General features: G+C 35.5%; 1 protein-coding gene across 1 annotated transcript in view; it reads left to right on the forward strand.

The window, feature by feature from the left end:
• The first annotated feature begins 11252 nt into the window (after positions 1–11252).
• Positions 11253–16114, forward strand: part of Ubx (ultrabithorax) — a 94789-nt gene continuing 89927 nt past the window's right edge. Inside the window, exon 1 of the mRNA XM_029314895.2 lies at positions 11253–13087. Within this exon, the coding sequence (XP_029170728.1) occupies positions 12412–13087 (676 nt within the window). The 5' untranslated portion in view covers positions 11253–12411. The remainder of the gene's footprint in view (positions 13088–16114) is intronic.

Consider the following 16114-nt stretch of genomic DNA (forward strand, 5'->3'; position numbering starts at 1 on the left):
TGGATATTAATCCATAAAAATTGATAAAGAAGTAAAGAAGAATAGGAAAAAATCTCAGCCAATGCATAAAGTTATTTCTAATGTCTCTTCGTGAAAGGTTAATAAGATAGAAGAGACATCGTGAGACGCATACGATAAAAAGGAAGGGTATTAGAAGGAATTTCAAATTGAAATATTCGAGGAAAAGAAGGATCGAAGTCCATGGAAAAATGTGTCTGGACGAAAACAGATAGAGAGAGACAAAACTAGGGGGAGAAGTAGTTACTGTGCAGAAAAAGAATTCGAGAAAAGCAAGAAGGAATTGTCTGACAAAAAAGGTAGAGAAAGAAAGATGAACATATCAGCTTGAGATAAAAATAACAAGTGACGAGTGTTTTTGGAGAGGGAGAAAGAAAGAAAAATATATATGTATGACAAAAAAATAAGAAGAAAAAATGAGATAAGAAGAATAAAAAAAGAGAAAAGGGAAGAAAATAATAAAGAAATAGTACATCACGTTAAGATAAAAATGAAAAATAAAAGATTGTTGATAAAATATTGCAAATTGAAAAGGAAAGAAGGATCAAATCTGTAAAAAAATGTAGCGACAGAGAGGAATTCGATCACCTTCAAATGCATTTTTTTGAGCATGAAAAAGAAAGGGTAAAATTTTATAATTATAATATAATAGTATAATATAATAGGAATATAATAGGAATGTAAAAGTAAAGGATGATATTTAATAATTAAAAATATAGACAAGTATTTGAAAAGGGGAACATAATAATGAAGTTAAGAGACTATAAAATGAAAGCAAGGCAAAGATAGAGAGAAATATAAAGAGAACGGAAGAAAGAAGCTAAAGGGGTCGCATTCTCATTGGTTTCCCGCATAGTCCGTCGTTCTCTTCTCAACTTGGTCCATCCCGACGCGCATCTTTAGAGCGTGCGCATTCTCTGGATCTCTCTTCATGGCCCCGATGAACCCGCTTGATGAAAAGCGTTACCGGAGCCCACGTAGAGAGTCGCTCTTACACTCCTCGTGACCCTGTCCAAGCCTACGCGCACGATATCTAGGATTAATCCACGACTTCTGTTTCACTGCTGATCTTATCTGTCTCTATTGTCGCCGCAGCTTTTGTACCTTACATACGCTCACTCGCAAGAATCGTATACAACTCACCATAAAAGTTGTATACGACTAACCAGATATTATGTAACACAATAAATATTCGATTTTTCATTCTGCAACACCCCATGCGAATGTAAAATACTATCTACGCACGCGTTCTGCGTGTTAGCTAGAATTATGCATGCAGGTAAACTTCTATGTGCAGTATATCCTATGTGCAGCACAATGCGTATTACATACATGTACCATTAATAATACAGTTTGGCTATACATGGTATATATCTACCTCGTTTGTATTTGCCTAGACGATTGTTTCCATAATTCCGTGTTTGTGGTAAGAATCAGTTTGAACATAAGAAAGGTATCAACAATGATCACGCATATTCTCTATTAAAAATAATGTAAAAAGTTTCTTCAACGAAGAGAAAGAGGAAAAAATGTAAAAAGTTTCCTTAACGAAGAGAAAGAGAAAAATATTTTAATTCGGTTTATTAAAGTATCATCTGAAAAATTTTAGTAAGGTTCTTTCTCGGATAATTATTGTTGCCATTTTAGCGCACTGATTGTGTTAAAGTTTAATGATACGCGGTTGGAAATTCTTGTTGATGTAACCTATGCTCTTGATAAACGTTTTATCATTTGTCAAACACGGCTACTGCAAAGTGTTAATATTGTATTTGACACGTTGCACATTTTAATTGATTTCAATGTTGTTATCTGTTAAGTGGTAATCGTTGCGTCGACACAGTCGGTTAAAGTAAGCGTCGGAATTACACAGATTAAGCTATCACATGTGTGCGTGTATTTTCTGATTGAAGAAATTGTATTTTTCTCACCGATATATTTGATATAGCGCTATATAGGATGATCGCTATCTTTTCTTTGACTTTATACGATCCCATCGAGCCGCGTGTTGATTTGACATTTAAGTTTTATTACACATACGCACACATCAAAAGCTCGTTTACGTACTTACCTATCTCTTTAATCTGAAACATTCAGTCTTCGGTCTGAACTTGTTAACGCCTAAGGTTATCGTGTGTAATGCCATTTATGCTCATATCCCGTCATTACTTTAAGTAAGATAGAAATCAGCAGTCGCGAAATAATTGGCAGGACCTTACGCCAGCAATCTATGATGTATTTGTAATTATTAATTTGTCTACACTGTGCATTTATGCAAAATGTAATTTGTATTAAAAGCACATTTCCAAGAATCCAATTTTCAATAAAAAATGCGATTATTAAAATAATTAACATAATGACTCATAATTACAGAAAGAGTGTAGCTCATTAATTATGCTTAATAATTATTAATAATCTCACTGCTGCATATATAATGAGTATATGTAAAACATTTTTACTGTACGTTACGTGTGAATATACATATGTAAAACATATAATATTTTTCGAATGTGCGAAATATTGTCATATTTACATTCTTCACATAGTATTTTTTAAATATATATTATATATTTTTTTATATTTATTTAGTGTGTGACGGTGAATAGTAATGCGTGAAGTAAAAAAATATATAGCATTTTACCTATATAAATATAATTTGTACTGATATACGATTCTTAAATTTTTACTACCGTTAAATCCTTATTGACTCTTTGCAACGATTTAAATACCCATAGCGAAGCAAAGTACTAATGTCACTTATTTGTGAAGCAGATTAGGTAAATTAGACAGGTGTACCTTCTAGTGGCAGTTTTCTCTGAACGTTACGCCTGTTAAGCCTCATAGTACAGGAAATCTACCTGCTGTAGTTGTCTAAATATACGATTATGACAATTGTTACCTTCATTCTTACGATCGAGCATTGGAATTTTTTTCTTATATGTAACATTTTTTAAAAATGATAAAAATCGTCAAAATTGTCAAACTTAAAATCAAAACTTTAGTACATAAAATATTTTTAACGATTTTTTGAAACACAAAGTTTTTTTACGATTTACGAATGATAGATTATAAAAATGAAATGACCATAATTAATTGATTTAGTACATATAATGTATGCGTAAAGACGAAAAAGATTCTTTAAATTCCAATTGCTCACGAATATGTAACAAAGTACACCTAATGCAATTTTCTAAAAAGAATTTTAAAAACAATTTTTATGTCATTCAAAGTCAGTCGTAATGATGCAATTCTTGATCGGCATAAATTAAGCAAAATAATTTTATCGGTCGATTTGGAATAAAACGTTTATTCTTAAAAGTGATTTTACTTTACACATCCATATTTTGGGATATTTATTTAATTGCTGATAAAGTTTCTAGATTGATTCAATAACTGTGTATTATTATTCTTATTCTAATTAGATATTAATAGATACAAATTTATTATACATGTGATATAATTTGTTTATAGTGTTTGTAATCTTTTGTTTATGTAAGATATTTTATCGGAATTACATTCGATCTTGGTCGAATGCACTTGACATAATCAAATAGAGGCAGGAAAACGCGTAATGACGAAACGTTTACAGAACCAAGCGTGGCGATTTCATTGTCCCTGTGGTTTACCAATTTACGAACCATTACGGCTAACTCCTACAGACCATACTGGGCGCGAGATGGTCACGTCGTATCATCCATTATTCATCACCCTCTTCCCTAGACCTCCGTATAATTTTGTTCATTGATTCTGGACTCTCTTTGTGTGTGCATATTCTCTTTATAAATATTCTTCCGCAGCGCAGATTTGAACTTGTTTTTAATCCAATTAATCGCGTATCTCGTTTTTAATTAAAGCAATATCTCAATGCAAAAGTGGTGTACCTTGGCAGTCCAATTTAATTGCCTTTCCGACAATTCTGATTTAATTAATTATACAAAAAATATATTTTTTGAGATATACGCAACGGAAACTGAATGATCTATTTATTTATTCGACAAAAATTCTTTATTAATTTATATCACATTTTATTCTTTTATAGTTTACGCGTTATTTGTTATTTTTTAACATTTAATTTAACAATAATTTTAGTATAAAATATTTATTCTTTACAATATATAATTAAGTGTAGTAATATTTCTTTTATTATATATTTTGATGAAATAATATAAAATTGTTGAATATATTATATTAAATAAAAATATGTTCACGAAATAGTTATTTTAATGAACGCGGATACATGTGTGTGTCGTGTGTCTAACAAATAATTTATTCTTGTCACATGTTAGCGTGCTTAATATCTCAAGATCACAACAGATTGTCCGCTACTCTGCAAGCGGAATGGAATGTCGAGGAACGTGTACAATTTTTTTGATGCAAAGATGCTATATTTTCCTATCCAGTCTTGACCTTGATGTCTACAAAAGGAATGTTGGGCAAGATTGGGCAAGTTCGGAGACTATTTCGGAGGCGGGGTTGTCGGAGAGGGATTCCGAGGGTACAAATACCTGAAGTCACTCCCCTTTTCTTCCAGAGCATCTCTCGTTCCTAGGATACGCCCGGTTTTGTACCCTCTTCATTTTTCAACCTCGATCTCCATGAAAGAAATCATCATGGTAGATTCGTAGAAACGACTTTCATGATGGAAGACGTTGACCTAAATTTAATATAAACCCCTTCTAATAAAGACATTCTTCATTCGGCTTTTATATTAAAGCATCCCCGGTTGTAAATCGTTGTCGCTGCTTGTGGATTTTACTCCATTATTGCTTTCGCAGGAATTCTAAAGGATTATGATACATTAAACATTTCACTAACGTCCAACGTGAAAGGTATTATAGTTTTGCGATTGAAGAAGATAAAAAATATTATCACATTTAATATAACTCATGATTTTATAAAAGTCAAAATTCGTCGTGCAATAACTTTATCTAATCGTGTAAAAATTTATGGAATATGTAGCACGCGCGCATTATTTTTTTTAAATAAAATTATTATCCAACCGGCAAGTTGCGCAAAATATTAATATGGCTTATGAAATATTTCTCTCGCACTCGGTGCGATAAATTCTTATATTCTATGTGTTCCTTTTCGGTTCTGTTCCTCCATTTTCGCATTTTCCTCCATCTGTCCTTCTTCCATCTTCTTCTATCAATTTATTCGTGTTATGCTCGTGAACGTTTGAATTGCAAATTCACGATTGTACAGTCAATTGTACGACAAAGCATACCAAAGTTTTGAGCTACAGTTCTCTGTGCATTACTGTTATTGTAGACGCGATCTTCAACGATTGAACGGAACGAAAGTATTAATACACACGTTCGATGTTACGTAACTTTTCCCGTAACTACTAGATTCGTTGATTGAGACTTTCTAAGTTGATTATATGATGCTACGTAGCGAAGTTTTGGTTAAGCTTATTGCTACAAGTACTTTGCATATTTCGCTTACTATTTAATATAATGTATGTCAAGCAGTGAAAATTTATGAATTTTATTATTTTACTATTGACTTTGTACATATATTATAAAATATTAGGTGGAAAAAGATATCTTGCACAAAATTCATCTACTTATTTATGTGAATCTTTATTTATTTATATAAAAGTACAAATTAATACTAAGTTAATTTTATTTTCGCTTAATGGTGGTATAAAATAACGATATATGATTATTGATAACATGATTTTTAATATGTTATAATTTTATTGGCAGCAATTATATAGATTATATAGATATATGTATAAAATCCATTATAAAATTTTAATCGGGGATACGTGTAAAAATATTTTGTTGTGGGTCAAAATTGACCCAGCCTTCATCGTAAATGTCGTCGTTGTCCAAGGGTTCGTTTTATTTATTTGTTTACCGCTTTGAATTTACAATCTCGGCACTAGGAACTGCACTAGTGGAATCTGCAAGAATAAAAACGTACGAATAAAATTAATTCTAAAAGTGCATAAAAGAGTTAATAAAAAAAATATTAAATTGAAATCTGACGTAACAAGAGTTGCACGGTCAACTGTTAAGAGATCTTCTCCAATCTTAATGTCGCACTAGTCGGAGCACAAAGAGCATCAGTGTCCTTATCAAACAGAATATCATTGTAGGGCTAAGAATCAGGCATTCATTATTCATTTGATACAAACAGCGAATTCAGAAGCCTCGATGATCGCATTTATACAAAGTAAACGCGTTCAGTGTCCAGATATTCATAGAATATTACGCCATCTGCTTTCATACACCCATTTATATGTACATTAGACTGTCTCGTATTCTCCGCACTTTTATTCGTTTATAGAATCTTTAATCGTTTTGGAATATACTTTTTATTAATAAATATTCAAAAAACATCTTTTTTAGTAATTTTAAAGTGTAATAATTTGAAACGTTATAAATATAAATATTTTTTAATAAAAAACTCTCTATTTTCTCTTTATTTCAATATTTTATATATTATATTAAAAAATAATATTCTTTTTCAGATCGAAGATGTTCTTTTCAAATTGCTGTTTTGTGGAAAAATAGAAAACACCGCCTCTTCAATATGACAAGGTAAGATATTAATTATTAGGAAAAAATATAACAGTTATTTTTTCCATTATTGTTATTAAAAAAAAGCAAATCCTAATAATGTTACAAGATTTTAATTATTTTTAAACCCTGACAATCCATCGACGTGATATTATGTACATTTCTATCATTATCAAATGTATCACGTATTTTGTCACTAAAACTTAATATCCATGTTAATTGTATATGTACAAAATTCATAGTTGAATGAATACCGTTATATAACTAAACTTTTTTCAATGTATATTCCATAACTGTCAAATGTCGTTTTTTACAAAGATATAGTGCGTTACAATGTTAGCATAATTAACGATCCCCTAGCAATAGCTTATCCGCACCCTACCATTAACTCTTAGTATTTACGGCCTCATTCATTTCGTTTTATGTTTCAATTTAGACGCATTGACGCGATTTGTCTGTTTTTGAATTATTTATTTACTAACCGGTCGTTTCTTTTAATTAACTATCATTATCTCTATGATATAATTGTTATTAAATGTTTAGTTGTTTATTGTATCTTTTCTATGATCAATCATCCTTTACCGTCCATTATAAACAGCTGTAAAGTCTGGAATAATTAACTTACCTTATTTTTACGAATTGATACACACGTGTATTTATATCATTTTTTTAATACAATTGCATACAAGCATGGATAACTTTCTAAAATTTAAAACATTTTAAAAAGTTGACTTAAAATAAAAAAATATTTAAGAATGCTAAATAATAAAAGATAGTCTCAAGACAATTTAATGTATACAATAAATTATTATAGGTTTTATTTAAAATGATTCTTTAATAAGAGTGCCTTTAATGCTCGGTGAAATAAAATATTTAATATGCATTTTTTTTCATTATCGATCGATTACAAATATCAAATCTTCAATTAGAATAAAATAACTTTAATTATGCCATTAAATTTGTGTATATGAGCATTGGATAGCAATTATAAATTTTATCCGATGTTATCTACGATGACTGCGAACAAAACATACATTGTCGCAACGTACTAATGTCCAGCGGTCTTCAAGGATCTGTAAGGGTCTCTGCTAACGTCTATCCCTTAACATCTGCCCTACCTGTAGGACAAGTTTCCCAACCGATAAGGTAGATCACACTAAAGCTTAACGTATTAAAAATTTTGAACGTAATTAATTAAATTGATCGTTAATTATTTTATTGAGCTATAAAAATTCCATTTTTTTATTATGAATTTGTTTTGTTCTCGATGGTTTCTAGCTTATCTTTGATTTACAAGAATAAACTCGTTTACGACTTTCTATTTATCAGTACATTCATAAATTATATTTAATAGTTCTTAATTAAAAAGAAAATGATTGAAGTATAAACATGTTATCTTATAATTATTACATTTACAAATGCAAAAAATGATCTCTGCTGTCCCGTTTGCTGTGTAAGGGTGGCATTAGCGAAAGCATGCATTTTAATTTATAACAAAACCAAAATATCACAATATACTTTTATATAATAGTGCAATACACTTTTGTAAAATTTCTATCAACTGCAAGAACTGCAGAAGGTTCAATGCAAGTTTTCTGCAACCAGGTGATACTACGAAAGACCGCCAGATGGCAAGGGAAACATCTTCCGAATCTTTATTATGTGATCCCATCTTTGCTCCTGATGCGCTGCCGATCAATATGCAGTGAGCCTTTAATCAATAAGATTCTTTTTTAATTTAATTATAATATTTAGATACAATATACACACAGAAAACGATATCTAGTTGGAAAAATTATTATCGCGAGAAAGTGTCAATTGTTTAGAATTATTATATTACTTTAATGCAAAGCACAATCTTTTATTCCGAAAAAAGGTTCAATTTACTATTTTTATTTTATACCTTGATTACGATATTGAAGCTACGAGCTCTGATTTGCGCGACTATAATAATAAGAACAGTATTTATCTTAAAATTATGACATCTGTTTGTGATAATATATGCGCGATCCTTCCTAATTGAAAAAAAAGAGCGAAGATGACATTACAGACCAAATGAATAGACATATGCGAAATAATTGATAGAGAGAAAGGACGAAGATTCAATCAGAATGAGAGCTCAAACAGTGCGTTGAACCATGGAAAAAACCAGAGAAGCCAAAACCACCAGAGCGATGAAGAATGAATGCTGGTTTAGCAAGAGCGCATATTTGCTCGGCTCGCGCGCCCGCTTGAGTGCAATGGCCCCTTCGCTTTCGTGTTCATCTTCTCAATTCGATGTTGTAGCTACGCCCTCTAATCCCCCCTTCGAAATCGTCTTTCTTTGCTTTGGTTTTATTTGAGATTCATATAGAATGAACGTTCATCATCCCTATGAATTTGGTATCAATGATATCTCTGCATATTTGTATCCTTCAACATTTACTTCTAATTTTCTGTATGAAAAACTGCATGTAAATAAGCAAGAAGTGTTTAATGCAATAAAATAATATATAATTTGAAATTAGAATAACAGAAATTGACAAAATGTAATAACGCATATGAATAGCGAACAAACTGATTTTTTTCGGTAAGTTCATAAAGTTTGGTTTTCTAAAAACGATATGACACAAAACGAGTTTCTTTCTTTAATCTACTGTTGTATGAGCATCGTTTTAAAAAGGTATTTAGGCCCATTTTTGGTTCCCCATATGGCCTGTTACACCTTCCCCATTCACATGGTGGTCTCCTTCACGCCCCCACCATATTCGACACGCGCCCTTCTATACGCTATAAGCTTAAAGGCCCTGACTTTTACGATTCTGTTCAAGTGGTCATAAAACCGAAGTTTATTGCCGTCATGATTTTCAAGCAAACGGGTTACCACCTGTCGGATTCTCGCAAAAGCGAAAACTGCATCAGATCTCTTCATCAACGGCACCATCAAATTAAGGGGAAGCTTAGTAAATGTTGTTTTATGTGATTTACAAATTCTTTTTAGCATAGCGATTGATGTGCGTATGTATGAGAAGATATATTTATATAATAAGGATCCAATATATATAAACTATGCATTATTTTGCACTCGTATTGATTTCAATTCAATTAAAATACTTGATAAGCAAAAAGAATCACTCGAAACTTAAACTGGACATAGGTCTTTGAGATGCTTTTATCTCTTCGTATTTTTGCGACAGCAAAGCAGGTGGCTAATAACCCAAACATTCATAATGGTGAGTGTGAGGCAAGAACGAGTAAGCAAATAACTAGGGTTAGCCCTGGAGAGCAGCTTATGATGGGCATTACTCGGCTCGTTATGAAATAATTTACGAGGTGCGAATCGCGGGGACGATAATCCAGCGACATTTACATCCCAATAAACACTCTCGATACTCTAGAGCGTGCCGCGCGCCATGAAGAGCTGCTTGCTCGACTGTCATGGTTTTGCGAAGCCTTATTTTACGACATTTTAATTGTGCGATTGTTGTCTAATTGCATCGTAAAACGCGCATCTCATAAAAGACATGATAACATTTCCTATCGTTTACACTTACGTCAGACTATTCGATTCCAGGCATTAAGTTTGGAGTTACATCTATAATCTCTTAAATATATTTCAAATGTCTTGTAACGCTCTTTTTCTCTGCCTGTATACTCGTTTGCCCTCTCTACGACTTGTCGATTAGGCTATATCCTACATCATAGCGGATTTACGATGTCGCTACCGCAATAACGATAATCACAAGGTAGCTCGTTGATGTTGGTCGTTTGAATGTCTGAATGGATCTGGCGAGGTTAGTTCGCTACGGAACTCAAAGATGGCGGTGCACGTATCCCCACGAATGAGCAGAAAGGAGAGAAAGAGACGACAAGAAGCGTTGCGTGACCGCGCGTGCCGCACGGGTTGCTCTCCGTCTCTTTTCTATACACATGGTAGATACGTTGAGCAGCGTGTAACCCGCGGGTTTGACAGTGGTGGGGATGAGCGGGGCGGGGCCTAGCTGCTCATGGGCGTCATTCCGACTTGGAACTACTTTCGCACGGCGTAGGAACTTTCGTGCCGTAGTGGAACGGTATTCGTGACGAATTCAATTCTGATTGGTCCTTAAGTATAACCTCCTCCCTTAGCGGCGCATTCTCCCTCTTCGTCCACTATCGCGACGGCGCTCACTCTCCTTCGTCTCGCTCTTAGCTGTTACAATTGCGCATAACGTTCTTTCTTTTCCTCTCTTTATCCTCCTCCCTCTTTCTCTCTCCTCTCTTCCCCGCCCTTCTTATCCGTTTGTGTCTCTTTGCGCGTTTTCTCATCCCTCTCTGTTTCCTATTTCTCATCTCTTCCCTTTCTTTCGCGTCGCGACTAGCATTTCTTTCCTCTTCCTTTCTTCACACCGTCTTATCTGCTCGCGCGCCTCAAACGTGACGCGCACGGCGAGCGAGTACGAATTTAATCTGGCGGTACGTCGTTGAGTTACTGGAACGCTCGATAGGGGGCGCTGAGGAATCGTATTGCGAGAAAGAGGGAGAGGATAGATCGAATGGAAGGGAGAGGATGAATATCGTCGAGAGGTGGAGCGAGACAGAATCGGAGGGTGAGAAAGCAATTGTGGGGGGAAACATTGGGGGTGGAAAGAGGGGGGGACAACAACGACGATAGACAGAGCGCGAAAGCTCGCACCAGGAGGGGGATGGTATGCGAGAGACAAAGAGGAATGATAGCACTGCGATCTCCGTTAGGACGTAGTACTCCGGAGGAAGAGTACGCGCGAGTGAGAAGCGATAACCGCACGAATGGGAAGGAGCGACCGTGACAGAGCGAGAGAAGGATAGAGAGAGAGAGCTCGAGGAGGGACGACCGTTAGTCGGACGGAGAAGGAAGCTCGGGAGAGAGAACGCGAGAGAAGTCGGCTAGGAGGAAGAGAGACGGAACGAGGTGAACGAGCGAGCAAGAGACGGACGACGGTACAGAGTGGCGGTACACGGGGCGCGAGAAAAGCGGTAGTGTGCCGTGGACCACCGCACTGGCATACCGTGATTCGTTACAATCTCCATCGTACTCTAGACTCGGACTCTCACAGTCATCAGCGAAGTCGCAATACGACAAGTGCTAGTGCAGTGCGAACGAACTGGCGAAGTCACCCCCTGACATCTCGTGACAGATTGACCGGCTTGAACTCAAGACAGGCCTTGACCTGACCTGACCGATCGCGCCAATTGTACATTTTGAAAGAAAAAGAGAGAGAACCGCCCCGCGAGGGTGGTTGTCGCGTGCCGGCTGACCAAAACCCGTCGTCCGGCGCGCACGCGGTAGAGAAAACCCACAGGCGATTTTATAGCCCGTCTTATTACCTAAGTTTATTACATCGTAACGGCTTAACGATCATCGCCTGTTTCTACAGTTCAAACCACGGTTTTATGCTCCGTTCGTCGCGTAGCGGTAACCATAACAAGACCATAAAAGTCCCCACCGCTGTCATGAAACCCATTCTGAATTATACTCCTACGGCCTACTGACATTGACACTCTCGGTATATAACCGGCTATACGTGTCGATGACTTTTATAGCCATTTAAAAACAATTAAGTACCACACATGTTTATTTACCTTTTGTCAACACTGTCACCTGTCATCGCTCTCGCGTACACAACGTGTCGTTTCTTTCAATATTTATATTTTATCGTAGTAGCTCGATAACGTGATTTAAGAGAGTCGAACTTAGCTCTCATTCGATACGAAGACGTTAGTGTGAGATTGTCAAATCGGACTAATGAAAAATTTGACTAGCCGCGCTTGCTTCATGTAAGCCCGCTTGAATCTTGACTTACTTTTCCGCTGTCTCTTTTTTTGAGTGCCGGTGTTTTAGTGCAAGTGATTCAAAATACCCGGGATAATGAACTCGTACTTTGAACAGACCGCAGGCGGCTTCTACGGAAGCCACCATCATCAAACAGGGGCGGCGAGTCAACATCATGATCCGGCTACTGCGGCGTATCGAAGCTTTCCACTCGGATTAGGTATGTCGCATTACGCCTCAGCGCAACATCATCATCATGCGTCCTCTTCGTTGGGGATACACCCGGGCGGTGGAAGCAACACGAGACCACCTCAAGATTCACCGTATGACGCGAGCGTTGCGACGGCCTGCAAGCTTTATTCTACGACACCTGAAGCAACCGGTCACACCACATCATCGTATTCAACAACAGCGACGAAAGACTGTAAACAACAAGATCAAACGTCAACGCATCAAAATGGTTATGCCGCGGTGATGGCAGCTGCAGCAAACGTCAAGGACGTTTGGTCAGCGACCTCGGGAGCGAACAGCCAGAGTAATTCGGTCGTACGTCCTTCCGCGTGTACCCCAGAGAGTACAAGGGTTAGTAGCTACGGTGGCCTCGTAGGCGGTGATCCGGCATCGAGTCCCGGTAACAACAGTTCGTCAAGATCCCTTACTTCGTCCTGGAACACCTGCAGTTTAAACTCGTCCGCGAGTCAACCGGTCGCCACGCAACTACATCAGCAACCTACTGCCAACCATACCTTCTATCCCTGGATGGCTATAGCAGGTGAGTTTGCATTCATAAATGCTCTCTTATACGACTATTATCATAACAGCCGCGATGAAATATAGGAGCCGCTATGGTTAGGGGAAATGTGGGGAGCCACGTGGTCGGGAAGGCGTGGTGGATCAGGCTCGCCCGTCTGGTTATACCGGACTAAATTGTTAAAATTGCTTCCACGCGATCAAATTACCTATAGAAGTTGTCTAGAACGAGATTATGGAATAGAATGTTTCTCTCGTCGCGAACGGATAAAAAATTTTAACGGATGAAAAATTTTCTGTTGCGTAAACAACATGAGTTATTTCATCGTCCCTTCGTGTATAAAAAAAAGCGGAAGGCGTAGATATGTCCTGCTCGTCGAATATAGCTTATCATGGCGCCACTACATTCGAACGCGATGAAATTTTTCGCGAAGTCTATTTGTACGTCATTTTGAAATACGACACATGTCCATCGTGAAACCCGAGATCGCAGATTTATAATCGTTGACAAAACTAAAAACATTCCATTGCTATTGTCTTTTGATCGAATATATATAGTAATAAAAATAAATGCATAGCAAAGATTGGCAATAAAAAACACCGCGTTTATTTGTTATTAATATATGTATTTCAAAATTTATTTTATTCGACATTTTTCTAAGTATAATTTGCCGAATGGGTAAATTATTATCTTATGTATAATAGTAGTATTATCACACATATAATGATGACATAAAAATCAAATAAATATATGTTTATTTATAAGACAAAAAATTATGTTATCATGGGCATGATAATTTTGTAATAATTTTTCTTGCAAAAATAAATAGAAAGCGTAGAATGAAATTTTTTCAAGCAAAGTTTTGTTTCTGAAAAAAAATCTATAATTAAATATATTGAGCGAAAATATATTTTTATCGATGTTCTCGAGGAAACGAAATCATATAGAAAACAAATTCATGTCTACATTTTTTATTTATTTTGCACGAGAAACCGCTCCCCGTTCGCAATTGTACAATCGTTACTGCGACATTCTAGATATATATGATTGCTTTTAAATTGCTAGTCTTACCCTACCTTTTCGTATACGAAATGTAAGTTTTATGAGTTTTTCATTTTCACGTATGTAATGTCAACGCGCGCGGGCTATGTCGTGGAAAATCGGCCGTGTATCTTGGCAAAATTATGTCTGGTAGATAGGTAGAATGGAGTCAAGTGCGTGTAAAATCGTTGGGTACGCCGGGTATAATGGGGAAGTCCTCGTCCAATTGGGGGTTCAAGTGCCTTCCCCACTGTACTCACCCCACCGGAACCCCGAATTCCGGTAGTCAGCTGTTTCTAGCGATGTCTTTGTCCTTTTCATTACGAGAGAGAGAGAGGAGAAACAGAGAGAGAGAGAGAAAGACACTCTCGAATAACCTTCTGCTTTGCCGTTGGTAGATATATAATCATCAAGGCCTCGTGGGTTCTATAACACTTTCGGTCAGAGTGTTTTCTTTTACCACAGCTCAGCTGAGATCCTAGATTCCTAGCTAGTATAGTTCTTTTTACTATCCCTTTCTTTTTTCTTTGCTCCAAGCCGCTTCATTTTTGTCGGCAGGAATCTCCTTCCCGCGTTCTTCGGTCCGGATTAAAGGTCAGACATTTTTTTCTTTATCTTCGATTATACAAGAGATTTTAGGAAAGAAATTATATCCTAAGAGCCATTTTAGATATTATTCAGTTAATTCTATAATACTATATACGCGAGTTATTTTTTATAAAAAATATATAATTTTTAATAAATTTCTAATTGATTACACGTATACATATATATTTTATATCGTCAACTTTATATCGTTATGATTTTTTAGTTTGTAAATTAAATAATGTGCAAATTGAGTCACTGAAGAAACTTGAAATAGTACTTTATGCGTGTATGTATATCTCGTTTCCCTATTTAAATTTAAAGAAACTATACCTCCCGATCACATTTATCTTTGAACCAATTAGGTGTTTTGGATCATTGATTATGGGTTGCAAATTGCCGCGATGATACATGGAATGTAGTGCTCGTAGAAGGAATCGCAGGAATGAGAAAAAGCAATTGATCGGTCGCATACTCGTATAACAGGTTCTATGCATTCGCGAATTGAAAGTCGTTGACTCATTTCACACTTTCTATCAAGTTCTTTTCAGTATTTGTTGGCACAATCGGGCGGGCAGGAAAATTTATTGGTACAGCAATTATCGATCGATTATTTCCGAGATAGATTAAGGTTAAATATGGAGTCATCAATTTATGTCGCTAATCACATCAATCATTTACGAGTTGATTTTTATAACATCAATTGCAGAAAATTTATTACAATTTCCGTGATATCGTATATTTCAAACAATTGATTAGAAGATGTACATATAAGAATATGGCATATTTCTAATATCGAAAACTTTCATCACGTTTGTATACATTTTATTATTATCTATATTATATATATAATTCACATTTTTTTAAATATCACAAATACATGATATGGAATGTAACTACATTAGAATTAAAAATTGATATAAATTGTACTATACGACACAATAATAATAGACCATAAGTCTTATCGCTTACAGCTATTGCCAAATGCTAAAAATTGATGTATAAGCATTTGTGCTCATTGTTCTCTATGTTCCTTCTTCAAATATTCTCTCTCAATCTCTCTTTCTCTTTCTTGGCAATGGTAATTATATACCTAGAATGCATGCCAGTAAAATACTACATCTGTCGCTTAATTTATCGCACTTTTAATTGTATTTGTGTGTGTATCGCAAGTATATTGTAAACTATTGCGCGAGCGATGTTTAATTTATATAAATATGAAAGCTATACATAAGCATGGCGTGTCTCTGTTTTATGTTATCAGATATTAAAAGAAACACGTCTACTACACTTGCAACAAGTTGTTTTTCATGAAGGATATAATTTCCTTACGTATTGTTGCGTCTTCCAGTTTTTATAAATAGACACACGTATGTTTCATAAATTATATAAAAGTTATTTAGGACATCTACTGTTTCTTGT

The sequence above is a fragment of the Nylanderia fulva genome, unplaced genomic scaffold, assembly GCF_048542155.1.
Source record: "Nylanderia fulva isolate GAGA-0341 unplaced genomic scaffold, ASM4854215v1 Scaffold16, whole genome shotgun sequence".
Classification (NCBI taxonomy): domain Eukaryota; kingdom Metazoa; phylum Arthropoda; class Insecta; order Hymenoptera; family Formicidae; genus Nylanderia; species Nylanderia fulva.